Source organism: Zosterops lateralis, assembly GCF_965231275.1.
Source record: "Zosterops lateralis genome assembly, chromosome: 17".
NCBI classification, from domain to species: Eukaryota; Metazoa; Chordata; class Aves; order Passeriformes; family Zosteropidae; genus Zosterops; species Zosterops lateralis.
Window position 1 is genome coordinate 7476589 of NC_139777.1, and position 27268 is coordinate 7503856.

The following is a 27268-nucleotide window of genomic DNA, read 5'->3' on the forward strand; positions in this document are numbered from 1 at the left end:
AGTTTTGGCATTGGATGGTGATGTTTATGGGGATAAGGTGTGGTGCAAAAACCTTGTACACGTAACTGATTTCTTTGCTCTTAGTAAGGTTTGGTCAAGTGAAGATGAATAGAAATTCTGAGTCTCTCCTGTTTCACAGTGTTGTGTAAATTATTCTCTTTGGAGGAAGGCTTCGCTGTGTGCAGTGAGAAGGGGAGTTGCAGTTATTACACAGTATTTTTGAGAAAAATGTGAAGAGAATAATGTATTTATTGCAGGAGCAAGTTCCACTTCTGGAGTCATGTGCAGAAGACATGATGTGACATCTGAACTCTACCATAAGGAATTCAGCATGTATCATAAGTTATTTGCCATTAATGGTTTGAGTCCTGCAGACTGGAAGGAGTGATTTTCTTGAGGATATCAGAAGCCTTATTCTCATTGATTGATTCTGTAACCTGAGTTACGCTGGGATTTCAATAGAAATGGAAGTAGTGCCTGCTTGCATCACTTCTGGTGCCTTTCCTTTGACAGCTGTCTGTGTTGCATTTTGACTGAAGTGATTGGCAGAGGCTTGTTGTCATGGTCTTGGTTAATGTTAGTGCTTACCTGAAAATGAGAATGGCTTTCTAACTCAAGTCTGAGTTCCAGAAGGTCAGAATACGGCTGTAAATAAGGGAAAACTGAGCAGGAGCATCTCAGCTTGTTTAAGGAGAAATTATAGATCATGCAAGAACTAACGTGGACCTTAACAAGACACCAGCAGCAAAAGGTCCCTGGGGGCCTGCAAAAAGCATGGCACAGCAAAAGGGGAAATGCAAAGGCTATAGCTGGGTTGAAATGCAATTTTTCTAAATGATACAAAATGTAGTATTGTAGTTCCCTGGTGATGTAGTTCCCTGGTGATGAATAAATATTCACACATGGAGAATATTTAAACTTTAATGTAATTAGGCTGAGCACCTCTATTGGAACAGTTTCATCCCAACCCTTTTTATTTTCCTGTGATGTGAAGTGAGTGGATTTGTCCAGAGTTTTCTTTCGGCAAAGTGTGTTCACTTTGTGGTTTTGGGCTCTGTCTCATTCTTCTTGGATTTTCTGCTTTTTCTTTTAAAATATGTGTGTAAAAACATGTGTGTGTATATAATCCTTAATAAAGGAAATTCTTTGAGTGTCTGTTTGACAGGATGTGCCAACAGAAGCCCTGCTTTGGCTTTAAAGCCCATGTAGCCAGATACCTTGAGGGTTCATAATGACATGATCAGTCTGTCATTTCATTTCACGTGGCTGAGGATTCGTAAAGCTGGGCAAAAGTCTGAGTTCTCAGTGCCTAAGCTGGTTCTTTATTGGCCTCTTGCTGGGAAACTTCTGAAAGGCATTCATCTACCAAAGGGAGCTTCTCTGATTTCTCTGCTGAAACACACAATTGCATAAGAAAAAGGAAGGTTCAGACGCGGGTGCTGGCAAGCAGCAGAGTGTTCTCTTTGGGCAGTATCCCTGCAAGAACCCGCCTTTGATCTCCCTTCTTTCTGTTTAGATTTTATTCTGTTGTCTATCTGTTATAAATTTTAAATAAGCTTGTAGCCAGTTAGATCTTATGAACTTAGTGAAGATGTGGGAAGGGGAAGCATTTCACTAAATTAATCTCTAGTCATGATTTTTTTTTTTAATTATCGTTGCTTTGGGCAGTTTGAGAAAGGTGTCTATTTAATTGTAGGTGTTGATGTTTTATAGCCTTCTCTAGACTCCAACTGAGTGTATTTTATCAAATGAAAAGAAACTTACAATGGTGTGTAAGATTAACAGTTCTGAAAGCCAGTGGGCCTGTTCACTGCAGAACTCAAAGAATGTTTTTGCAGACAAAAAATCCACTCCTTCTGTGCTGGGCATTGAAGAGAAAGCTTAAAGCAGATTTAAATATGAGATAGCAGTCTGTTAGTCTGTTGCCTGTTAATATGAAGTAGTTAATGGATGCTTCACATGATTGCTGTTTGCTGCACTGAGCCCAGTCATACCAGCACAGTTGCAGCAAGCTGGTTTGAGACAGGAAATACTCCTTTCTCTGAATCTCTGCTTGCAAATTGTTGGGTAAAATATGGTTTTTTCAGTCAAAAACGCTGAAATCAGTGGAATAGTTATACCATGATAGTAGGAGTTAGAAGTTAATTTTTTTTAACCTGCTTCTTTATAGGAACAAAGCCCCAGTAACCAGACTTCAATAGCAATGATGCAAGAGCCTCAAGAAATGGTGGAAGAGACAGTTACTGTGGAGGAGGACCCAGGCACTCCCACTTCCCACGTGTCTATTGTCACTTCTGAAGATGGAACCACAAGGAGAACTGAAACCAAGGTGAGAGGTTAATAACCACTGAGGAAAATGGCAAAGTGCCATCTAATCATGGAATAGAAATAGCAGGGAGTAGCCTGAGTGATGACAATCATGCTATTGTGATCCTCAGTGATTTTGAACATTGTGTTTGCCAGCAGAGCGGAGTTCAGGGCTTTTTCAGTTTCACCTCTGTGTCTAGATTGCTCCTATCAGCTGTGCTGATACAGCTGTTCATGGAGCTGTGAACTGAGCAGTAGAAATTATCCAGGTTAACCAAACAAAAACACCAGAAGCCTTTCTCAGGCTGCTTATTCTTGTAACATTCACTTCATTCTACTGAAGCAGTTCACAGCATTGCTCTGCAAACAAAAATTGATGAGTTGGTAGGGCTTGTCTGAGGAAAATACATTAGTGACAAACTTTAATAGCATGATGTGATTATACATTTGTTTTTTAGAACAAGAAACAGCCTATGTAAATAACAGCATAGCATTTAAAATCTGCAACAACCTTGTGATTGGAATCTTACTCCTAATGCATGGGGAAAACTGGGTGTCCTCCCAAGTGACTGTACCTCAGGTTTGGCTGGATTACAGGTGTTGCAAATGTTCTAATTTTCGTGATACCTTTTTGTTCCTTGTGTAAGGTAATTTTGCAGTCCCTGTTGAGCTGGTGCTGTGTGTTCATGGCTGCCTTGCATTGTTTCAGTGCCACTGGAATGTTAAAAAGATTAAGGGTGATTCCCTTTTTAAAGACTTCTAAACAGGACTGATTTTTACAAAAAGGGAGGGGATTGTTCAACTGCTTTCTCTGTTAAAAGGAGTTGAAGAGAGGTCACTGCATAAATCAGTGTTTATTTTCACTGGTGTTCCAGAATTGCAGTCCTTTAGGATATCTGTTCAGGACATCAGATCCTCAGGTTGAAGTAAATGAATGTTGATTTCTTGAGGTCAGTAGGCCTGTACACATTATAATAAACTATCTGGTTTAATAGTTGTTGCAGTTAGTTAGAAGGTAAATATAACTGGCCTATTTTCTCATTGTTGGAAGGAGATTAAGGTCTTTAAATAAAATTAAACAGATGAACAAACCCCCCCACATTTTTATTAGCTCTTCAAATAATCTAATGTAATTAGTTTGTGACTTACATGAAAGAAATGCTATTTTCTTTCCAGTGGCAGCAACAACAACTGTTATTTGCAGGAAGGAAGTGATAAAATTACAGCAGGGTTGGACATCTTTTTATATGTACTAATAGTAGTGCATAGTTTTAGGAGGCTGCAAGGGCATAAGATTATAGCTATGACTGTAAAAATAGAGGTGAGGCCATTCCTCACCTAGATAACAGGACCACATGGAGTGAAGTAGTTTGTCTGAAATAGTCATGGCACTGATAAAAGCTGCGTGTTTGTCACAGCCTCAGAGGTGCCATTTTCTCCTCTGTGTCGGGGACCTCCTGTTTTTCCATCTTCCCACAGAAAAGTACAGTGGCAGCTTCAAAACAGGCATTGTGACTGCATATGGGAAAGGCAAATTGAAAAAACAGCAACCCTGGAGCTACTGTTCCATTTCAAAGAGCAAGGCTTTCTTGTGTTACTGTAGGTCATTGCAGGCACTGAAGTGTGTCCAGGATGGGGGTAGGATGTGTAGCTGTCTTACTCTCCATTTGTGTTGTTTCAAATAATGCCACTGACTCCAGCTTAAGTGTTACCCGGAGCTGTTTCCTAGTAGTTCATTGCTAAAAGGACCAGCAAAAAATACTAAAAACCCAGTTGTTGAGAAAAGTGATTCTGAAATGTCAAAACACAGCCTGGCTTGGCCCTTACTGTGAGAAGAGGTGCTGAGACTTTGCTGGGGTTGGTGTTGCCTCTGAAATGGTTTTGTTCTGACTTCTCCTCGATGTGATAAAAAGGCATGGATTCAACAGCTCTTAGATACTAATCTGAGGTCAAATTTTACAGGTTTTTTACATCACTTTGATCCTCAAGGTGCATTTTGTTTTGGTAGGGAACTGTGAAAATGAAAACTGTGTCACTGGGGTTTAGTAGCTTCAGTTAATTGGCCTGGAGTTAATTGTCATTGACATGATCATTTCTAATAGGTGTCATCATAGCGCTTTCATAGCTCATGCTATTATATGTGAGAGCCTTACAGAGAAAATTAAGTTTCCTGGTACCTGTGTGCAGTGGCAGAATTCTGACCTTGCTGTTTAGAGGAGGGTGGTGAGGAGATCTCCCTGGCAGGGGAGATGCAGCCCTGCTGGGCTGGGCTGCTGGGCATCCTCCTTGCCAGGAGTAGGAGGTGTTGAGCCCAAAAGCTGCAGTTTTGTTTCTCTGCCTGTTCCCTCACAGATCTATAGAAATTAAAAATACAAATGACGAATCCCCCTCTCCAAACCAAAAAACCCCACATGAATCTGGCCTTGAAATCAGTGTGCATGTGGCTCTTGTCCTTGTAGAGGAGGAGCATTTCCTGTGGTGGGAATCCTCACAACTCTTTTCAGTACTGTCCAGTGTGTGAAGTTGAGATGGTTACACTGTGCTCAGGAGGGTTTGTGCTCAGCTTATCATTAAACTCTGAGCCATAGCCTCTTAGGCTCTACATTGCTGTGCTTGCTCCAGGCTCCTTTAAGGAAGGATTTAGAACCTGTTTTTGTTGTGTCTATAACTAAAGGCTCTGCTGGACAGTGTCAGCCACAATCTCCAGCATATCTGTCTTGCAAAGAAAGTGGCAGCATAAGATGCTTCCTCTGACTGAGTAAATAACACAGGTCATGTTTTTTTAAGAGCCAGAGAGACCAGAGATGTTTTTCAAATGTGTTCTTTCTTTGCCGCATAGCTTATGTAGGGATTGGTCAACCTAATACCATTTTGTATGCATTTTTTGAGTCTTAAAAAGAAATTTACTTACTTTGGTTAAATTATGTGAATTTTTAGCTTGCTGAGAGCGATGCCTCTGGAATTCTTCCTCTTGAAATGCAGCACAGCTAAGGCTGTAAATGTGAATGCTCCTGGATGCTGCTGTTCTTTTATTCTGTTCCTTCCCTTGTTGTTTCAAACCTGTAATTTATAGAGGTTATTCTTTTCAATAGTGTATTAAGTAAACAACCTTAATCTAGATGCATTGACAGTTTTGCTTTGCTTTTCCCTCATCTTTGAAAATGCCTGTAGCAGTGAAGCAGGAAGAAGGCATAATAGAATTTAATATTTGACATATTTTAAATAGAGAACATCTGCCTTTTCAAAATGAGATATCTGAGTAATTCTTCCCTACCTGTTATTCTTTTAGTGTTATACTATAAGTCCCTACATAACATTCATTGCACAAAAGATGTAGCAGATAACACTTCATTTCAACTTTATAATATCTCTGGAAGCCAAATACCTATCAAGGTAAAACAGTGAAAGTCACCTTGGGGAGAGACTTCCACTTCTTGCTGCTGGCTGGAGCACTGCCAGGTGTTAAAGGGAGCCTTTTGTAAGTGGCTCAAGAGAACTCAGTAAAGGAAATTAGATGTGTCCATGTGTTTGTGTAAATGTTCTCTGTTTTTTCTTTTTCACACACGTTTTGCTTTTATCTTTGAAATGACAAAAGATTTGGAGGGATTTTAGGTCACTGTTACTCATTGAAATTGATGTTTTATCATAGCTAAGTGTGAAATCAGTCTGTATACAAAGTGTTTTAATTTGTAGTCCATCCATTTTCTTTGAGCTTTCCAATACTCAGCAAGTCCAGGTGGTTCCCAGCAGTGATAAACTGCTGTTCCCACTTCCTTACACCTGTGATGAAAAAGTGCTTGTGACCAAAACTCTGGGTTGTGCTGGACCAGGTACCCCAAGAGGCAGTTCTTCCAAACTTTGCAGGAAGTTCAAAGCAATTAGGCAAAAGAGCAGGAATGGATTTCAGCTGAAGTTGAGGGCCCTTTCAAAATCTGAAATATTAGGCTTAAAATTGAAGGGGAGAGATTTCAGCTGTTGTTTTGAAAACCTACAGGGTGAGTTCTTCCACAGCATTTAACAGAAAGGTAATAGCTTCAACCTGCATGGGCTGATAAATTTTTACAGTCCGTAGTTCAAAAATAAGCTCACAGAAATGTCAGGATGCTTAGATGCTCCTGCATTCCTTCTCATCTAATTCTTGGTTTATGACAGTTTCAACAAAATTGTTATCCCTGTCAGCTTTTATAATGAACTTAAAAACAAAAAAGAGGGAAAACAAAACCAAGCTCAAAAACAAAACAGAAGGCAGAATTAAAGATATGATGACTGCATTTGACTGTGATAGCCCAGTTCCACAGGAATCTTTGTACTGTCTTTACTCCTCTGTGACTGAGCACTGTGAGGCACCTACTTGTACCATTTGCACATCCATCCAGTAAATCTAATTGTTGCATAGTTTCATGTTTGTTCTCCCATCCTTCTAGATAAATAGAAGGATGAGGGACAGAAAAATACAGAAGCTGCTTCAAATGTGTGAATATTTTCTTTATGTTCCATTGGCAAATGTATTTCCAGAAACAGAATTAGTGAAACCATTATCATGTGGCCTGTAAAGGAAAAATTTACTGAAATAGTTGTTGTTTGTGGGGTGAACAGTGGTAAGATCAGTAAACCTGAAGTATACTTAGATTCTGGGGTGTGCAGAGCAGCAATGAAAGCACTGTCTTGAAGCACTTGCTGAATTTAGGCTGCAGAGAGCCTGAACTAGTAAGTAAATCCGATTTTTTTTATACTACAGCTGAAATCATGATATCTGTACAGAGAACAAAGAATTATAGATCTATTGGAAGCCTACTCAGACAGCCTCTTCATAGGGAAAGTACTCTGAGGCTTTCCTCTGGTACTCTGAGATTGGGGAATTTAAACAATGGAGCATCTTTGTTTTGTCTTTGGGCTGAAAAAACCCTTTTACATCTTTTCTTTAGAGATGGAAAGTAAACAGAGAAGGTCACATTACCCTCAAAGTAACTTGTAACTCTAAATTTTTTATTAGAGCACATCTATAGAGAGGAATTGATGCTAATAAATCTTTTTTAAGATGGGGTGCATTGAAGGATCAGGTATCCCTCAGATAAGGCAGTCTGTTGGAGCTCCCATTTGGAATGGCTTCATTCTCTCTGGCTAATGCATCAGTATTAAGGAAACCACAGAAATGTTGGGAGAAAAGATTACTGTGCTGTCAGCTGCTCAAGATTGCTTGTGTCTTTTTAAGAAATATAAATGAAACATTCCCTTGAGCAGGATTTCCTGAAATAAACATGTTTGGTTTGTTGGTTGGGTTTCTTCTTTTGCTTGGAAACCTTTCATTAAATGGACCTTCATCTATGTGCTGGCTAATTGCTGCCAAAAAGCTTCTCTTTATTGTCCTGTCAGCAGCAAAATCTGTTTATCACACAATAAATCTTCTATCTCAATGCCTGTGCCTGACAAATGAGGCATGAGTGCAAATACTCCCTCTCTCTCAAAATATAAAATGGCTCTGTATGATTGCCCCAGTATAACACCTTTAGCATTACTGAATGCTTTTATACCACGAGAAGTGCATACCTTAATGCTTGAGTGAAATGTTCCTTTTTATGTGTCTGACAAGGGGGTTTTGATTGTCCTGATACTTTGCATTTGCTGCTGGGTGCAGTGTTCAGAAAACAGTAAGAGGTGAAGCTGTGCTAATGCTGTAAACTTGTTTTTACATGTCCTGTGCTGCCTGACACTGAGTGTGGCTTTTTGATGAGCCACAGCCATTGAAAGCCTGTCTGTGCTAATCTAAAAGACAGCAAAATAAGGCAAATTAGGTATAAATTGCAAATTAATCTCTTGAGTTTTGTGTTGGTAATTTAAATTAAAAACCCAGATCTCTGTAAATACTCTGTAGAGTGCCAGAGCATGGTGAAAAACTTACTAAGGATGACTGGTAAGTCACACATTATCTAGGAAGTGATTTTCAGTGATCTGAAATGCTGCTCTGTGGTTTTTGTGTACATGTAGCAACTCCTGGAGACAGTTGTCATGGCTGTAATGTTTCTGTGTTGATTACCTTGTCCTGTTTACCAATAAGATGGAGCAAGTCTTTGATGAAGGAGGACCTGATCCCGCAGGTCAAAGTTTATTCCTCCTTTCGTGCTGTTGAGGTGTATCAGGTACTTCCTATTGTCTGATCTCCAGCTTTAGGAGAAATGACACATGACAAGCTGTGCCAGCATGGCAGCTCGTGTCTGAAAAGTAGTGCTCGAGCTTGGATTTGTTGTGTAGTGCTGAAAGAAAAAGCTTTGTGAGGTTATGCAAGGGCACTTCTTGGCATTTAAAAAGCTCCTTCGTTGTTCCTTTCCGAGCAGAAGTATCCATTTTTGATTCATCAAGTTGCTGATGTCCTGCCTTAATTCCTGTTATTCCCATTGCTGCTTCCCAGATTCAAGAGCACTTTGCATCCAGTTTTGTCGTGGCTTTGCAAAACTCGCATATTTCAGGCTTGAGAAATGTTTTTTTCTGCTCTTGGAAGATCACTTATGAATATGGTACTTTGAATAAAAGTATTGTTTCCCACTTCAGTAGGAGAACACTGAGCTGTGTTGCTTTGTGTGTATCCACTTCACAAAGAGCTACTGTAAACTCCTCCAGCTCTTTTTCTCCTCTCACTGCTGAGTTTATAAAAGCTGTGACAGTGATCATGCTGACAACTAAGCAGAAAGGAGAAGTATTGTGCACAGGTAACAAGCAAAAACCCCTGTTGGATTGTATGTCATGATATAAATGTTGAGCTTCTAGTTTCCTTTCTTCCAGTTATTAAAATGTGTGCTTTGAAAAGGGGAGAAAAGATTCAGAGGCTTCGAAGGGATAGCATCTTTCCTGATGTTTACTTGCTCAGGAAATCCCTTTGTAGTGAAGAGGAAAATTCTTTCAACTCTGGCTCAAATTAGATAGAGGGTCATGTTGGTACCTGGCTATGGTGTATTCAGCATGGTGTTACTGTTAATTGCACTGCTGGTGGAGAGGCATTTGTGCTGCTTTCAGTCTTGTAGGATTTCATTACTTCATTATGTTGAAGTATCATTTGCTCACAGATGTGTCTAGGAAAAGAAATGCTGTTTGGGTGAATCTTTTTTCTGTTTGGGGTTTCTGTGTGAAAACATCTGGCTAGAGGACATGTCTGGAGCCACTTTAAGAGATGCACTTACTTTGCTTTGCAGCAGCTTGGCTAATCTGTTGCCAATCTGAATGTTTAAATCAGAGCCTATAGGTCAAAATATTTATTTGGACTAGAGAGCCACTGAACAATCCAGGGACACGTGTTGTGGTTAACATTTCCCTTGAATGTAGCATTTCGTTCTGAGACTTAGATGAAGAAAATAAGCATCATTTGCTGCTGCTTATTTATGTCTGTAATAGCTTAGAAAGCCCAAATATCTTTTACCAATTTGGTGTTCTTCCCCTGGTGTGTGTGTAATCAACCCACGTCAGGTGGGTTGATTGTCTCTCTCATCTTTGTGGATGTGCTGGTTTTTGTTTGGTTGGGCTGAAAAGTCAGCATTTATTAGTGTTAGGGTAATTTTGTATAGGGTTAAAGTAATTTTATTTGGGTTAGGGCTACCAAGGATAGACTGGCATCTGCTGGACTTTTTATTCGTCCCAACAGATCTTTTGCTGGTCACCCTGGAAGACAGTACAGAAGTCGATGGAGCCTAGATACCAACCCAAACAGAAGGCCCTTTGCCAGTTTGTAAATACAGTGGCTTTTGTCCAGCACTGCCTTACACAGATTACCAGACCTTTGCTACAAAGGCAGATGGTTCTTGGAAAGTTTTAAGGACTCTTTGTTCTTACCCTTCAGCAAGAAACCCTGAATACCAGAGCCCTCTGGACATTTACTGTTGTCAGTTTTTGTGAATTCTGTTTTGAAACGTGTTTTATGGAAGTAAAGATGTATTTGTATACAGATTTTTCTTCAGTGTTTTAAACAAGCTTGTCTAGGATGTTTAGGTAGCTGCAATTGCAAAAACAGTGTGATGTTAGTGTTCATTATTACAAATTTATTAGTCACCAAAATAAAGACAACAGCTACCTATTGGGCTTATGTGGTGGTTGGGGGATGTAAGAAAGCTTAAAAGAGAAAGGCAGGTGTGTTGTCCAGAATCCTGAAGCCCAAAACTTCTCTGTTTGAGGTCATGGTTTCCTAAATATTACTGCCAGATTTGAGGTCCATCGAACTACACAGAGGTGCAAGCTTGATCCAGATCAGGCAGAAGCACATAAGTCTATTTTTGTTGTACTAGAGAATGTGGTGTGGTATTTATGCTGAAGCTGTGGGAGGACAGGCTGTGACTCCACAACACAGTAAAGTCTTCTCTAGGACAGGTGTCTCCTCAAAACACTTTGGGGAATGGAAACTGGTATAATGAATCAGTACTGTTTCCATGTGCTGTCACGTGGCTGCAGTGGTTTTGATTTGGTAAGTAAGAGCCCAGAGTGCTTTTTTCAGTTTCTCCACTGTTCATTCTGAGAGCAGGTAGCTGAGCTGACTGCTACATCAGTGTTACAGGCACAGCACAGGAGTTGACTTTGTGGCGCTCTCTCCCCCTTCTACTCCTCCACCTCCCTGTGTGTCTCACCACATTATGCAGCAGGAGAACATTAACACATCTGTTTACTCCCTGCTTCCTTCCAGGTTACCAAGATGGTCAAGACAGTGACCACGCGGACGGTGCGGCAGGTGCCGCTGGGGCCGGACGGGCTGCCCGCCATGGACGGCTCGTCGCCCATGGGCAGCTACACGGACTCCATCGACAGGAGGTACCTGAAGAACGGGGAGCGCTTCATCACCCCCCAGGCCTCGTCCACCCTGACCCGCTCCTACAACAGCTACAACGACTCGTACCCCGAGAGCCACGAGGGCCAGTACCGCCCCTATATTGGCCACGACGGCTACGGAGACCTCTCGGACAACTACGGCAGCTTGTCCCGGGGCGTCAACTACCGGCCCCGCTACGCCTACGTGCCGGGGGGCACCTACCGGCCCGACGACGGCAGCTTCACCCTGCCCAGCAGGAGGGAGAACTATGGGCCCGTGGCCCAGCCCCAGGTGCCAGTGGGCAGCAGCGTTGACTTGAACCGCTCCCAGCCCGAGCGCTTCCAGCCCGAGCCCTACGGACTGGAGGATGACAACCGCAGCCTTGGAGTGGATGATGAGGGGTATGAACTGGATCCAGATTACTCCACCGTGAACAGGAGGACATCTGCAGGTGTGCCAGAGAGGGGAAGACCTCACAAAGGAAGGTAAAACACGTTTGTTTTGCACAGTGCTGTTCTGCAGCTTTTGCTTGTTTCATCGTGTACAGTCAAACTCTGTGATCTGGTATATTCTGGAATTGCTTGTCAGAAAAACAGCCCATAAATAACTGCAAAACGCATGTGAAGTGTGGAAGACAGGGAGGGGTGGGGCCCAAGGACCCTTTGAGTGATTCTGGGCTGCTTAGTTCAGGTTGAATTTAGAAAGAAAAATAGCCTTGTACAAGAGGGCTAAGTTACTTTTTTCCCCTCTTCCTAAAGAAGAATTGTGAATGCATTGTGTTGTCCCAGAGCCATCCCACACTAGCAAGGTGAAAAGAGGGATTTCTCATCTGTGAGACTCCTGACAGCTCTGGTTGTGTGCACATCTGCCAAACAAAAGTTTTGAACAGCTGGTTGGGTTGCAGATGAGCTGATCCCTGGTGGTGAAGGGGTGCCAAGCTGTCTTGTGAGGTTAGCCCAGATCCTGTGCTAAGCACAGACCCTCAGCTGTCTGACCAGGTTGTACTGAACCTCACAGGTCTGAAAGACTCTAGATCATTATTTTTGTCTTGTGTCTCTAGAAGGGGAGAAAAGAGTATGTGTGTTGCATTTAAAGTGACCAGTTACAAATTACTTCTGGTTCAGCCCAGTTTCCAAAGGAATGTTCTATTTTATGCCATGTTTTCTGGTATTAGTTGTTTATGTTGTGTTCATAGCTATCTGCTCTTCCATTTGAGAAAAACCCAACAACCTACGGGCTTGGGAAAATGGTCCTGTTACTCAGCTGAAAGTTGTCTTGCACAGACCTGAAAAACTTGTAATACTTTGTTTTCTAAGGGGTGTACAGATTTTACATGTGCCTACTTGAAGTCATATCCTCATGATTCATGTTTTGATATGGATTTAGTTCTCAGTCTTTTCCTTTTAATTTAGGATAGTTTCCAGAGCTATAAAGAGTCTGGATCCACCTGCCTCTGTATGGAGACAGTCTTTAAACTTAACATTTCTGACCTGAGGCTTTGCTGCATCAGCAGCAGTTGTTGGTGGGATTTGTGTTGGCCTTTTTGTTCTCCCAGAGTCCTCCTACTTGGAAATGTCATTCATGGTTTCATGGCTCTGTTTTCCTTCCCTGTTCTGGAAGTTCATTCCAAAGCTAGACAGAATCAAACACTTCCAAATTGTCATCTATACTTGTGAGAGGAAATAAAAAGACAAAAACCCAGTGAAAAGGTATCAAGGCATATCCCCCAGAACACCCCTCAAGTCCTTTGTGACATCTTTGATCTCTCAGGCTTACCCAGGAGTGGAATCAGGTCCCTGTTATGTGGGGCTGAAGGAAATTCCTGCACCCAGTGGGTGCCAGAATCCTGATCAATCCATCAGACTTGGATTAGTGCTTCCCTCAACCTAGCAAGTTTTCAATTCTTGCTAAAAGAAGTCAGGCATCAATGCTTTTAATTTTTTATTAACATTTTTCAAACTGTATGCAAAATTAATAATTAAATGTATTCTTAGAACCTACCTATTTGCATTTTTAAAATTGGTGTTTTTATTAAACATCCCTTTGATTCATTGTTCCTTGCAGTTTGTGTGGGACCAATTCATAATTTTTCTCCTACATTTTCTTTTGTTGCAATGTTTTTTCCATATTTAATGTGATCAAGAGGCTTTGACAAATAATTAGCCTGACTGTGGCAGCAAACTTTAGCTGTTGAGAACATAAGAAGATTGTGTGAGGGCCTCTTCATAAGCAGTTACTTTTTGACATTTCAAAGAAATACTTGAACAATTCAATCAACCTGCATTTCAGATATGCTGCTGCTCTGCAAGAAAATAAAGACTACAAGTAGTGCTTTGTACTAGATGAGGGTAATTGCTAATTTATTATTCCTCTCTAGTTTTTTAAAATTTTTATTTCTGTGAAAATTATTAAATGAATGTGATTAATTGATGTCACTTTTGATTTCAAAAAGTTTGTATGTGTAGAGCAGGTTTAACAACAACTCCGTTGGACACTGTTCTATGTTGCATCAACTTTCAGCTTGGGCATCTCATCGTGTCCTGAACAGAATTCCTCCAGTGATGACTCACTGAGCTGTTCTCTCATGTTCCTCCCAGTAGGTGCTACTTCATTAAGGGAGTAGTTTAAAGGTAAAATAAGAGTCCTTACTGTCAGTTCCTCATCTGAGAGGGCTCGAGTGGAGGTTTCTCGTCTGAATCTCTGCTAGTGAGTCTGACTCCCTGTGTGATGAGGCAGCTCAGCTGTGTCTGGAGGGGTTCCTAGGCAAGGGAATTACAAGTACAGATTGTACTTTCCAGCTCTTGCCTGCTCCGTTTGATCACAGAGATAAGTACCTATTTGTGCTTTTCTTCTGTCATCGCCAGCCTCATTTTAAGCTACTTATATTTCATTTTAAATTTGGGCAAAATGTGCTTCCTCACAAACATCTCCAAATCCAGATAAATGCACAAAGGCAAATATTCCCTCTGTTGGCTCCTCATTGCTTGTGGCTGGACTTTGTTGTTTTCCTTCATGCCGAGTCTCATGTAAGATACATCACTTTCTGCAAGAGTATCCTGCTCTACTTGTTCTTCCCCTCAGCTTATGCTCTGTGTAGGTCAGGTTGCACTATAAATTGGGGTTAGAGAAAAGCATTTGGGGTGTATTATACTGATTTCATGTTACTCAGGTTTATTTGTGAAGGCATTTACACATCTTTAATGGAGTTTGTACCCTTTTTTCCTTCATTTGGTGGGTTGCCTGTATTATACTAGGTGTTTTATTAGAGTTTTTAAAAAGTCTAATTTTACTCAGGGCTGGATGTTTCATATACAGTCCTTTTTTTGAAAGAGAAGCAGGAAGTACTGAACACTTATAGTCACAAAAAAATTCTACTGCTGTTTGAATATTTCTTAATCATTAAATTGGAATTAACACAGACAAGCTGGGAAAAAAATGGCAAGTCATAATTCACCTTACTGATTTAAATAACTTCTGTTCAGCTTTTTCTTGCCTTGGTGGTGATTTCTTCCCAGAGTGGATCACTGCAGTCTGCACTTCCATGAGCATCCATGGGACCACTTTTTTTCCCTCAGAGCTCTGGAGTAGCTATTGCCAGTGTTACTATTCCAGACTAGACAGGATATAAATTTTTAATATTGACTAAATCAACAACAAAAGTTTTCTGCTGTTAAATTGTCTATGCCAGAAGCCTGATTTAAGACACTGAGACTGTATTTAGTGGTCACCTCACCATCCAAATTATTATTACCAGGAAATGAGCCAGATTTTAGATAAAATACCTTTACCTGTGGGTCTGTCTGTTGTGTATAGACAGCGACAGGGCTGGTAGCACCGTACATGTCAGTCTCATTCTTCTTCTGGTGCTTTTTTCAGTTCAGAATATAAAGGCTTGGAATTGTAGGGAAACTCCCAGTCAGCACTTGTGGCCTGGGTACAACCATTCCAAGGGTATAGGGGCAACATTGGGATGTTGTGTAGTTTGGGGCAGGAGTTTATGGACATGCCTGGGCAGAAAGGATGAAGCAAGCAATGTGGTCAGTTTGAAAAATATTTGGGTTTTTTCTCTCTCCCTTAGTGTGAATTCAGTTTGATAATATTTGGGTAGCAGAAGGTGGTAAATGGCAGAGTCTGATGTGGCAGGAGGCAACTCGAGTTAGCTCATCCATTGGCAATTCTTAGGTGTTTCCACTTAAGGAGATTTTGGTGTTTTAACCATATGGCCCATAACTCAGGCTTGTCTCAGCAGAGAATTCACTCCAGTTTTGAATCCCCTTGTGTATCCTATCAGGGAACAGAGCCTGGCAAAAGTAGAATCTCATTCTGCAGAGTCTTTACATCTCCTCTTCAATGTTTGGCACAAAGTTTCCTACTGAAATCCCAAACCTTTCTGGTCTTTTATCCAAAGCAGACACCAGCTGCAAACTGTAATGAATGTAACACTTGTAGAAGTTGTTGAGGATTAAATGTTTAAATCCTTCACCTGTTTACTCAAATGTGCCTATGTTGAAGCCATAAGGAAGATGATAAATCCACAGGCTCTTTCCCAGTTTTTAACTCTGCTAGAATGTGTTTTGATCAATTCCCTGAGACAGGTGATTAGTTAGACCCATGACAACCTAAAAACTCTGCTGCCTTGCTTCAGACAGACGGAGGGCAAGATGCTTGCAGTCAGTAACTTTGGCATAGCACCAGAGCTCTTCAGTCCTGAGAGTAAAGAGCTCTTGGTCTCATGAGAGCAGTATCTGCTGAAGCTCTTGTTAGTCCTGTTCTGAATGGAGTGGCTTTTCCTTCCCAGCCTAGCTGCTCCACTGATGTGCAAGTGAAAAATCACATTTGGCCTGCACCAGTCTGACTCAGAAACAGGATTTCTTTACTCTCCCAGTGTGTGTGTTGGTGACCAGTGTGTGTTTAATGCCCTGATAGACACTTTTTGACTTTCTCACTCTGCCATCCTGGTCTTCCAGCCCTTTTACAAGGAGTGGCGATGAGGCTTGTGGCTCCTCTTCTACCTTGCTCTGCATGAGCAGTTGTTCTGCTCCTTTGCATATTACCTGTTTAGGTAAACTGCTTCCCCTGTTGGCTTTTTTAACCTTCCCTAGCCTTGATCACTGTGTTTAGTCATGGGGATCTGAAGTGCTGTGATACTTGCCTTGGCTGAGCTTCCTTGTACAGCTCTTAGGTTCACACAGGATCTCAGAGTTTCTAAATAATGGGGTCTTCAAGGGTCAGGTGTGCAGGTGTTTTCTTTGCTGCCAGGTACAGTCATGTCACTGGTGCATTAGCAGTGGCTCTTGACATTGTTTCATCCTCAGAGGAATATTGGATCTGGCCTGTGTGGGCTTATTCCAGCAATTGTGGGGTTTTGTTTTCATCCTCTTCTCTACTGATACTTGAGAGATGCTGTTTTGTTTTAAAGTAGGATTGTGATCTTAATTTTTATTTATCTTTTTTAATGATTAATTCTTGACTTCAGGTGTTCTCACTCGTATTTAGTAAGTAGCAATTGGCAAAAAAAAAATCAGTGTTGTTGGTACAAGGCTTATGTGATACTCTTGTCATGACAGTGTTGCAATTTAAAGTCCTGACTCTGAAGTTTTCTTCTGACAAATGTCATGAGACTAAGGAACTTTGTGGGGCAAAGGGAAGAGGATACAACCTGAGGAAGATAGGCCCAGCTGTATGGTTCTGTTTGGAAGGCTTTGTGGAAATAAAACAAACAAACTGCATCCCAAGACAGTAATTATCTCTGTGTACTTGCACGGATGAGGAGGAGAAAGAAACTTAATTGTGCAGGTGTAATTGAGGTGGTGCACAGTTATCTTGTGGGCAGCTCACAGGACTGAGATGTTCTGAATTGTGAGTTACCAAGTCAAGCAAGGAACAGCTGTGCAATTATTAAAATTAATCTGCTGCTGCTTTTATGAAGTGAAAAAGAATTTAACATGAAGGATGAGTTTGAGAAATGAGATTTTGTTGTAGTTTTAATGCTAGTTATCACAAATTTGCATTTTTAAAAACAGAATTTTGAGAAGTAGCTAAGGGGTTTTGTTATTCCTTCTACCCTGTGTGCATTCACAGAAGTAAATAATTTCAATGTTGTTGCTTTCTGCTTGGAGTGATGGAAGCAGCTTTGTTCTGTAACAGAAAACACGACTGTCCAGATAGTGTAAATTACTGTGTAGAGCAACTGCTGAATTATACATACACAAATAACTGCATCAATAAAAGGATTTCTTCAGATTCATTCTGAGTTTTGGACACTTGCCCATTTTTATCCTTTCATTCAGTTTATGGTTTAGAACAGCAATTACAGCAACGTAAAGTCAGGAGAGGCGCTTTTAACATTAAAAACGTTAATTGTACAAGACTAAGTTCAGTCTCCACCTCCGGTTGCTCTTCTCCCCAGAGCCCAGTTTAATTATCAGTCCCTTTGGGATGACAGCAAGCTCCGTTTTCTTCCTGACTTCTAATAGTCCATACTTCAGCATGACATCAGAAATGGTTCAATAACATCACTCAGTGCTTCAGATGGAGGATTTTAAGAAACATTTTGTAGCAATTAAAACCACTTGCTTGATTGAGCTAACTGCAATACTGAGACAGTAGCAAACCTGTCCAGGAAAAAGCTATAAAGCAAAAGGCGGCTGCTGGTTTGAAAAAATACATATATTAGAGGGTGGTTTATGGCAATATCGATTAAGAGTATTGTTTAGAGTACACTTGTGTGAGCATCAACATGGAAATGTGGTGGAACTTGTCAGACTTGCTGAAATACGTCTGTGGTCTCTGCCCAGGCCTTGAATGCCTTTAATTAGAGTTTTGGTTTGTTGCAGAAGTAGCAGCATTAATGAAGATCAGTGTTTCCTACTAAATGTAATCCAGCTCTGTTGTAATTGCTTTGCTAAGTGACCAAAATGAAAGCAATCTGTTTGATGGCTTGCAGTTCCTGTCATCATTTCATTGCTAGCCAAACAAACACTCTGCTGGAGTCCCATCACTGCTGAGAAATCAACTATGGTTAATTTTCAAGTTACTACAAATAAACTATTGGAAACTGTAAACACGCTGCCCCAGTGATGTTTGTGATATTAAAATGTTTGCTCATGGCTGAAATCTCCATATCGACTGAGAGTAACTAAGTGTTTTAATGTGCTTTTTTTTTTTTTTTTCTATTTTTCCCTTCCTTTGTCTCGGGCCCGTCACTTCTCGCAGGGGCTACGATGACCCCATCGAGACGGAGATGGTGGAGGAGAGGATCCCGTACCTGCACGGCGGGTACGCGGCGCCGCTGGCGCAGCCCGAGCGCGGCAGCATGGCCAGCATCGACCGCCTGGGCAAGCGCTCGCCCTCCATCGACAGCATCCGCAAGGACCCGCGCTGGAGGGACCCCGACCTGCCCGAGGTCATCGCCATGCTCAGCCACCCCATCGACCCCGTCAAGTCCAACGCCGCCGCCTACCTGCAGCACCTGTGCTACGAGAACGACAAAATCAAAAAGGACGTCAGGCACCTCAAAGGGATCCCCATCCTGGTGGGCCTGCTGGATCACCCCAAGCCCGAGGTGCATCGCAAGGCCTGCGGGGCGCTCAGAAACATCTCCTATGGGAAGGATAATGAGAACAAAGTGGCCATAAAGAACTGTGATGGGATCCCCGCATTGATCAGGCTGTTGAGGAAAACAAACGACATGGAAGTCCGAGAGCTAATTACAGGTCGGTGTCTGTGATTTCCTTAATGGATTAGTCTTTAGAACAGTCCTTTCAGCTTCAGGAGCAAGAATTTCTGGAGATTAGAGCGTTGAAGGAGAATTTAGATCACTGGCTGCAGCTGTTGTGTAGCTGCACCATGTTTATGGGGTTGAGAGCCTGACATGTGCCTGTCAGGAGGGGATCAAGATCATCTCTGTATGTGTGTCTGTGGCCCACTTGGGATTCCCTGGCTGCTGAGGAATGGATGCTGCTCCCTGGGTGTAGCATGCGGTTGTGTGTGCTTGGGTTACTGAAGCTTAAAAGAGTTACAGCAGCTCCATTGACAGGTAATTTGTAGTGCACGTGCCCTCAGTGTGTTGTAATCGTGAGGTAAGGTACACTGAGCTAAATATTTCCTTGTTAATCTCTTATAAAACAACCCTGCTGCCATGTCCTCACTCCCTCAGATTTAGAGAACAGTCTGTCTCATCAGGAGGACTTCAGCCTGATGCTGAAGGCTGTATATGAAGTTGCAGCACTTCTGGACTGAAAAACTCGGATTTTAGGGAGCATAGGGTCTGCTCTTGCCACTCTGGACACAGATTTGTTTGCTGCAAAGGCTGGGAAACAGAATTACATTTCAGGTTACTGAGTTAGTGCACGCTTTTCTGGGAGTTTTCAAGCACTTACAACTCCGTTATTTAACATGATTTTTATTTGAACTTAGTCTTGGGCATCATCCAGAAAGAGCAGTAAAGTATATGCCAAGTTTCAAAGTTCAGCCATTAAGTGGAAAAGGGTGGAAAAGTATGTCAGCTCTTAAAGTAAGGAGAAAGATATTGTTCTTCAGTCTCCCATAAATCATGAGGAGTGAAATGGATTTCCCTTTCTCTTCTGAGAAGCTGCAGGGGATGTTTGGATGAGGACCAGAGCTGTTCCAATTAATTTCTGTGCCAAAATAGAATTTTTCAGAACGCTTTGTGAGGATGAAAATGGGTCCAGGGCTGAAATGGTTCAGCTGCCTTATCAATGTTGGCTTGTGCAGGTAGACTCTATTGCAAACATTGATTAAGCCATTAGAGGTAAACATTATAATTCTGTAATTTCCTCAAAAATTATAGTAGCTCTCTTGAAGTTTTTACTGGTAATCATAATTCTCTGAGATGAACAGTGGCCTTGGGTGTTCCATCTGTTCTTCCACAGCCATTACAGGCTATTTAGCAAACTAGGTCTAAATACACAGTGTTGAAACTAGCAGGGATATTTTTCCAGCCTTTTTCCAGTGAGCTGGCAAAGGAAAGCTGTCTGTTTGGTCAGAGAACCTCTGAGTAGCACATGCTGCTGGTTGTGCTTTGAGAGCTGTCTGCTCTGCCTCTACAGGGAAACTGCAGGTGGTATTTATATTCTATTTTTTGCACTCATTTAATATGATGGCAGACTTAATTTTTTTTTCAATAAAGAATATCTGTTTGTCTGCTGTACTAGTTTAATCAAAACTCATTTCTGGAGTGCTGAGAAGCAATAAATTTATTTCCTTATATTCAAGAAAAGAGAAACGGGTCTATAATTTACTCTGAAGGAATATCATTATAGTGCTAAGTGGTAATCAGTCACTTCTGAGATGGCAAAAGCAAAACTGGATGTTTTTCCTTTTTAACTGTAAATGGTGATTGCTTTGATTTCCTGTTGATTAATTAGCTTTAGAGTTCAAATGCATTTTATTTGGCAGTAGTTTTTGCCAATTAAATGTAGTGCTTTTATTTCACCTTGGCTTTTGTTATTTAGAGCTCTTTATTTCCCCTTACTGAAAAACACCAGGAATACTAAGGGCATTAACCTAAACAGATGTCCAGTAACAGATGATGTGCATTTAATCTCCACCTAACCAGGAATAATTTCATTCCCCTTCTAAAATGATATCACCAGATCCGGTGTGAGACATTCAAGCATCAGCACAGAAAAGAAGAATATTCCAGCAATGCCTCTGTGACTGATGCTGCTGGACTTGCAGCCAGTGTTCAAAGCCCTGGCTGATAATGTGGAATTGTCCATTCGTAAAATGAGCTCCAAAAGTCAGCAGAGAGAAACAAGAGCCAGCTTGAAGTGCAAAGGGAGCATTCAAGCAGGACTGCTACAAAAGGACTGTGTTCTGCAGCCTCTGAAATTCAGATCACAATTCCAATGTTCTCCTGGTAGCAATCACAACTTCCTATCTGGGTGCTTTTCCCTAGTGATAAACCAAAGCCTGCCTTTGCCATGAGAGTTTTTCAGTGTGTCTGGAGTGAAATGTCTGGGGACTTCATCAGCAATGCATTAGGAAAAAGGAGAAAAAAAAAAAACTACAACTGCGTACAGGGTTTGTGTGTTTATTTCTTTTAACAGGCTCCAAATTCAAGTTTGATATGACACATTGATTTTTCTGGCATTTAATCTTTCTTTAACTCAATACTGGCTACTTTTCAAAAGCTCAGTAGTAATCACCAGCTGGTCATCCCAGCTAAGGACAAATGATAAAATAATCCTGCTTTCCAAAGAGGTTCAGGTAATTTAAAGAAGTTTAAATAATTTAGCTGTGTGAATTCAAGAGCAGTTCTAGGCTTGAAGTTTTGTTTCTCTGGCTGTGAAACACTGCCTGTCTGCAGGACAGGAGGTACCTGGGTGCACAGTAGGACACCCTGTTTGGAGCAGGGCTTTCTGCAGGCAAAAGACACTATTGTTCTCATCTAATGTAAGAGTCAGTCCTTGGCTTTGGTACAGCTCCAGGGCTTCTCCTTTGGTGACGGGATGCAGCAGCCACAGCTGGGTCTGGGGGAAAAGCCACAGCAGTGAGTTACAAACACCCAACAGGTGGATGCAGCATCGAGGCAGAAATCAGATGTGTGGCATCAGTGCTGAAGGAGGGAGTTTGGCTGTGCTGGGACTGTGTTCCCTTGGGCACTTACCAGGACACATGTTTGGAGAACACAAGTTAGACAATTGTTTTGACATTAAATTTTGGAAGCAGACAGAGGTACTGATACACCACTGCTGCCAGATTAAGCCAGTCTGTAGATTTTTTTTTTTTTTTTCTTGCAGATAGCACTAGTTTTAGCAGAATTTGAAAAACAACTTTGGTTTCCTGCCATCCCTGTTTTACCAGGTGTTCTAGACATATCTGCAAATGGCACTAAACATGATATGCCTTGAGGTCAGAGATCTGTGAAGACTGTGCAAAGACTGCCTTCTAAACTCAAAGATACATTCCTAAAATACCATAGATCTCACTTTTTTCTTTTTGAAGTGTGGAGTTACAAAATGTTTCCTAGCTATTGCGCTGAGAAGTTTGATTTAAGTGTTAGAGTGTCTGTTAGTAAATCATGAGTAGAGTTGTGTTGAGGAATACTCCATAAAATTCTTCATTTCTTGCTAGGCCTGTAGCTGTACTCCCAGTGGATCATTTTTTGAGAAAGAGAGAAATGAGGATTAAGTTGATAAGGAATTAAATCTGTTCTGATTGGGAAAACTACAAAAGTTTTATCTTGAGTGATAAGGTTTTTGCAGAGAAAATGTTCCCATCAGATATGCAAGACCAAAATTCTATTACATTCTTTGAAAAGCAATCAGAAGTTGGTAGCTGTAATGAATAATTTTGTTCTTTGTGAGAACGTTGGAGTAATTTTGTTGTTTAATGACATTGCACTGATTTTAAGTGGTGCAGGATGTGATTTTTCTGCTGCCAAATTGGTCATAATTGAAAAATGATTGACCTTCAAAATGCTCTGCAGATGAAATATTTTGATCTAATGCTCGAATAGCAAGTTGCAGATAAATCATCTGGCTCAGAGCTCACAGCTCCTGGGCACTGATGTGTGCTGAGGTCCTGTCAGCTGCTCAGGCCTGGACTCCTCTCTGAGAGAGGTACCCTGCTCTCATCAGCTTCCTGATCTCACTTGAGCTTTCTCCTCCCATTTTCTATTCCAAGGCTTCTCAGAAGAAGGTCCTTGTTCATGGTGTGTTCTGTCACACACTTGCTCATGCTGAGGTTCTCAATTTGACCATTACTGAAAGGAGCACTGCTGTTCTCAATTTGAATCTCAGTTTGCTCCAGAGATGATCCTGTATAATTTCCAGGAATTCATCTGTCTCGTTCAGTGCTGGGTGTTCAGATTTAGAATTTGAATTTGCAAGTCCTGAGCCAGCCATGCATTTAGGGATTTAATTGTACTTACTATTTTTATATGAGTGATTCTGACAGGCTGAAGAAATTGGAGTACAGTAACTGAAGAAAGACAGTCTAGTAAAGTATTTTAAATTAAGAAGGTAGCTTATGTATCCATTTTTTAAAGTCTTATTATAACTATTGACTTGCATTTGCTTCCTGTATATTTTTTGAGCCAGTTTGTTATGAGATGTAAAGGCTTCCATTGATAACAAACAGGGCCAGATAGCCCTTTCTGCTTAGTTTTGCTTTTTTCTTATTCTTCAACATTTGTTGCTTTGCAGCAACAGTGATTTACTGTAGTAGCTACAAAGATAAGATTCATATTTTACCTACACTGTCTTGTTTGAAAGCTAAAATTAGGCTATAAAAATCCTCGTATAGTGTCTATGAGTGACAAGGGCAGTAGTCCAAAAAAGTGTTATTTTTGTATGACTTTAGAAAAAAGACTGCAAGAAACATCATAATGTTCATTCTGTTGTCTGCCTCAGAGTTTTTTTATTAGATAATATGTTATTCTATAACCAGTCACTGTTAGACTCCTGCAAGTCCCTATGGCAAGTCAAGCTGTGCCACATGGTAATACATGGAAAGCATTTTCCCGGTTACCTTTAAAGCTTGAAAATTGTAAGTTTTAAAAGTTGGGGAGATTGAAAGGAGCTGAAACAAAAGGTTGAGCTTCTGTTCTGTTGTGTTTTTTAGATGTATGTACAATGAGGTGGAGATTTCCAGTTTGCACTATAATCTGCACAAGTTCATAGTCGTAGTAACAGGTTACCCCAGGTTGATATTTGATATGTTTAGGAAAGATTCCTTGTGTATTTTGGGGAATCTGGGTTTTCTGTTTGGACTGGCTGAAATTTCTCTAGAACTCACACTTTTCCTTGGAGACCAAAAGCCTGTGTCTGGCTCCCTCCAAGTGTTGTTACTGACAGTTCTCAGATGGTACCGGGCTGGGTCTATGCAGAAATTCTCTCTGAAGTGAGTGTTCAGTTTTAGTCCTACTCTGATGAGTAATAACTGTCAGGACACTGATACAGGTCTGCTGGGAGGCTCTATCAGTTATCCAGCACTGGGTATTTTGCAGCTACAAAGCTGTTGTTCTGTTATTCTGTTTTGATGTTCGACTTCTGTCCGCTTTGGCTCATAATTGAGGGAAAAATGAAAAGACAGTAGAGTTCTGATTTCCAGCTTCTTCAAGGAGTCATATGTTTGTGGCACCAGGAGATTTGAACACAGATATTGCTTGTGACAGGAAAATGTGAAAGTAAATAATAGAGAGGAGACTTGAATGAAATATTATCTTGTGCAGAAGATAAGCATAAGATCAGTGATCCTCCAGAAATTCATCTCTCCTAGGACTTGCTCAATGTACTTTGCTTCACTGGATGAATTTTTACTTTTTGAGGCATAGTTAGACTTGAAAGTGTAACACAATTTGTATACAGCTGAAAAATCCTAATAATCTCCAGTAGTACATCACTTTTATGTACTCCGTGTAGGGCTTGATGAGTTCAAGAATATCCATGTCTTGATAAAAGTGCTTCTCTGCTTTGTTGAAGAACCTGTGGGATTTTTCCCTAAGCTGGTTCTGGTCTGGCATCTCATCAAGTTGCTTTCCCTTCTTGTTTAGTTTTATGATTTAACCTTCAAGCGCTCCTCAGCGAATCCTGTGATTCTATTTAACCTAGAGATTTAATACAGTTGTTACACCCCGGTTGTTTAATAATCCCCTGCAGGCACCCTGTGGAATTTATCCTCCTATGAGCCCCTGAAGATGGTGATCATCAACCACGGGCTGCAGACGCTGACCAACGAGGTGATCATCCCGCACTCGGGCTGGGAGAGCGAGCCCAACGAGGACTCCAAGCCGCGCGACGCCGAGTGGACGACGGTCTTCAAGAACACCTCTGGCTGCCTGCGGTAAGGAGCACCTGGGGATGTTTGTCCCCGCGGCTTCTTGGGGTTTCCAGTGAAGAATTTGAGCTACTATTTAGGATTTTAAGAGTTCCTTCTAAAATTCTTTGCAAAGGAGCCTTTTCTGGTTTCATACTGTGCTAGCAATTGTGAAAGCACCTTGAAAGCTGGATGGTCCTTGCTAAAAGCTGAAGTTCAGGAGGAGTCCTAATGCAGTCTGAAAAACCTGAAGAGCCAATGTTCCCTAAACACAGTGGGTCTCATTCTGCCCTTTTTTTTTTTTTTTTTTTTTTTGAGGAAAAAATAGTTATGCTCACTTTAGATTCTTCAGCTTTGTGATGAAGTCGATTAGTTTGACTGAAACTAATAAGGATTTGGCATTATACCTTCTATTGGTGTTAAATGTAGTTCTGTCAGATTCCTACTGATTAATGCATCTTCAGAAGTTGGTTCATTTCTATTTTTTGGGCTTGTGGTCTCTAAATTGCAATAACTGTTCCCCCAAGTAACTTCACAAATGAAGAAAGTAATGAAGAGTGTTCCGAAAGGGCCCATTACTGAAATTATTTGCAGTCCCACTGGAAGCTGAGGTCCTTTAAGCAGACTCCAGACATCATAGGTTTTTACTTACTGGTGTCTCATTTCTAAGGGTGTTCTGGAAGAGGAAATAAAAGGATTATCTCAATGCATATGAGATTCTCTAGTAAATGTAGGCAATAAATTGGTCATTAGTAGACCAGCCTAATCCGCATCATAAAATTTTATTAGTATGTGGATCCACTTGAACTTCTGTATTCCAGGTTATCTCTTGGTTTGTTGATCACTTGAGTTTGAGTTTTTGTGTTTGTTTGAGGGTTTTTTGGTATTTTAAAGTAAGGTGACTGCTTTTGCAAGAAACTCACAAGCCTGCGCTTTTTGACATTATATTCTTAAAGCCTATGAAGAAGAGTGTGAAACATAGTACTGAGATGTTAGAGAATTTAAACTCCTGGTATTTCAAAGTGCTCCTGATGCACCCTGAAATGCACCTAGTGAATGGTGGCTGCTTATGCTGTTGAAGGGGGAAATGTCTTTCAGTCCTTTCATCTCTGATCTCTGCTCTCATAGTCAGGAGAGACTTGGTGCTTCCTTGTGGAAAATGTGAAGCTTCCATCAGATGTGTGAGGTGATCTCATGCTTGACTGTGGCTGCATTAGGTAGATGGGGGTGTGAGAGCAGGGAAGGATAATCTGGAGAAGGAAATCTCTGCATGTCTGTGCTGAGCCGTGGAGACAGCAGGCTCTTGCACAGGAACTGGGGAGAACTGCCCTGCTGTCTCCCCACTTGGTGCAGTGAGGTGAGTGAGTGCAGGAACAAGACAGGTGCAGGAGCAGGTGGGTATGAGCTGTCTTTCAGCTGATGGTGCTTCCTGTTCCCATGTCAGGGATATTACACACACCTTTTGTAGAGCACTTCCAGATCTAGGGGTCTAAATGGACAAATCAAAAGTAATTAACATTAAAACCGTTGGATTTTTTTTTATGTTGTGTGTTGAAATGCTCTGCAGCTCATCTTTAAAAGCAGCAGCAAGATATGATAGTTAACACCAACAGAGAATAAATTGTTGCAGCCATCTGTCTGACAGACATCAGTGTTTAAAAACCCCTTCGCCCACGCTTCTCTCATTGACACAGTAGCTGGTCCTAGAAATTCAGTTTTCCGCAAATGGAGCCTATTGCAGACTGCAAACTGTTCACCAGTTTGATATTTAATTGGGAGGTTAGGCCTCTTGATGATATGCCAGCCTCCCTTTGTCCCCTTTGGAAGTGAGCCTCAGGTGTGAGCTGTGTTGTCTCCCAAAATAACTGGAACAGTCTCTGAGCTTTTGAGGTTTCAGATGTCTTTGCAGTTTAGGTCTCTAAGCAGAAGACAGGCATTGTGCATGCAGGATAGCATTTGTTTCAGTATCATTTTTTCAGTTAATGAAGTTTATCAACAGATGTGGGCGAGTTTATTTCAAACTCAGTGATTCACAGCATGAACTGCCAGTTAATTATTACTTGCTTTTTTTTTAACACTGCTTACTCATCTTTACTTTGTTCTTAATCTAGGTTTCTCCTTTGATAATGTGGAGCCATGGAAACACTCATTTCAAAATAATTAAAAACAAGTAATTAAAAAAAACCCACACTACAATTATTTACCTTTACCTCTTGTTCAATTTCTGGTCCATCCCACTTTCCTTCCCAGTCAGCCATTTTCCCCTGTGTAACTTGAGTCTCTCCCTCCTCACTTTGGGAGTTCAGGTGTTTGTGCAGGTCTGAGGGGGTCAGGGTGAGCTGTATCCTGTGTAGTTACCTTGGCCCAGTGCCTCAGGGTGGATTTAGAGCTGCA

The 27268-nt window shown here is 41.2% G+C and overlaps 1 protein-coding gene across 7 annotated transcripts in view; it reads left to right on the forward strand.

Moving 5' to 3' along the window:
• ARVCF (ARVCF delta catenin family member) overlaps positions 1–27268 on the forward strand; it is a 248028-nt gene that overhangs the window by 158858 nt on the left and 61902 nt on the right. For all 7 annotated transcript variants that reach the window (XM_083873697.1, XM_083873698.1, XM_083873703.1 and 4 more), the window contains 4 exons: positions 2171–2329; positions 10967–11574; positions 18305–18804; positions 24718–24901. In XM_083873697.1, coding sequence (XP_083729823.1) covers positions 2171–2329; positions 10967–11574; positions 18305–18804; positions 24718–24901 — 1451 coding nt within the window. The remainder of the gene's footprint in view (positions 1–2170; positions 2330–10966; positions 11575–18304; positions 18805–24717; positions 24902–27268) is intronic.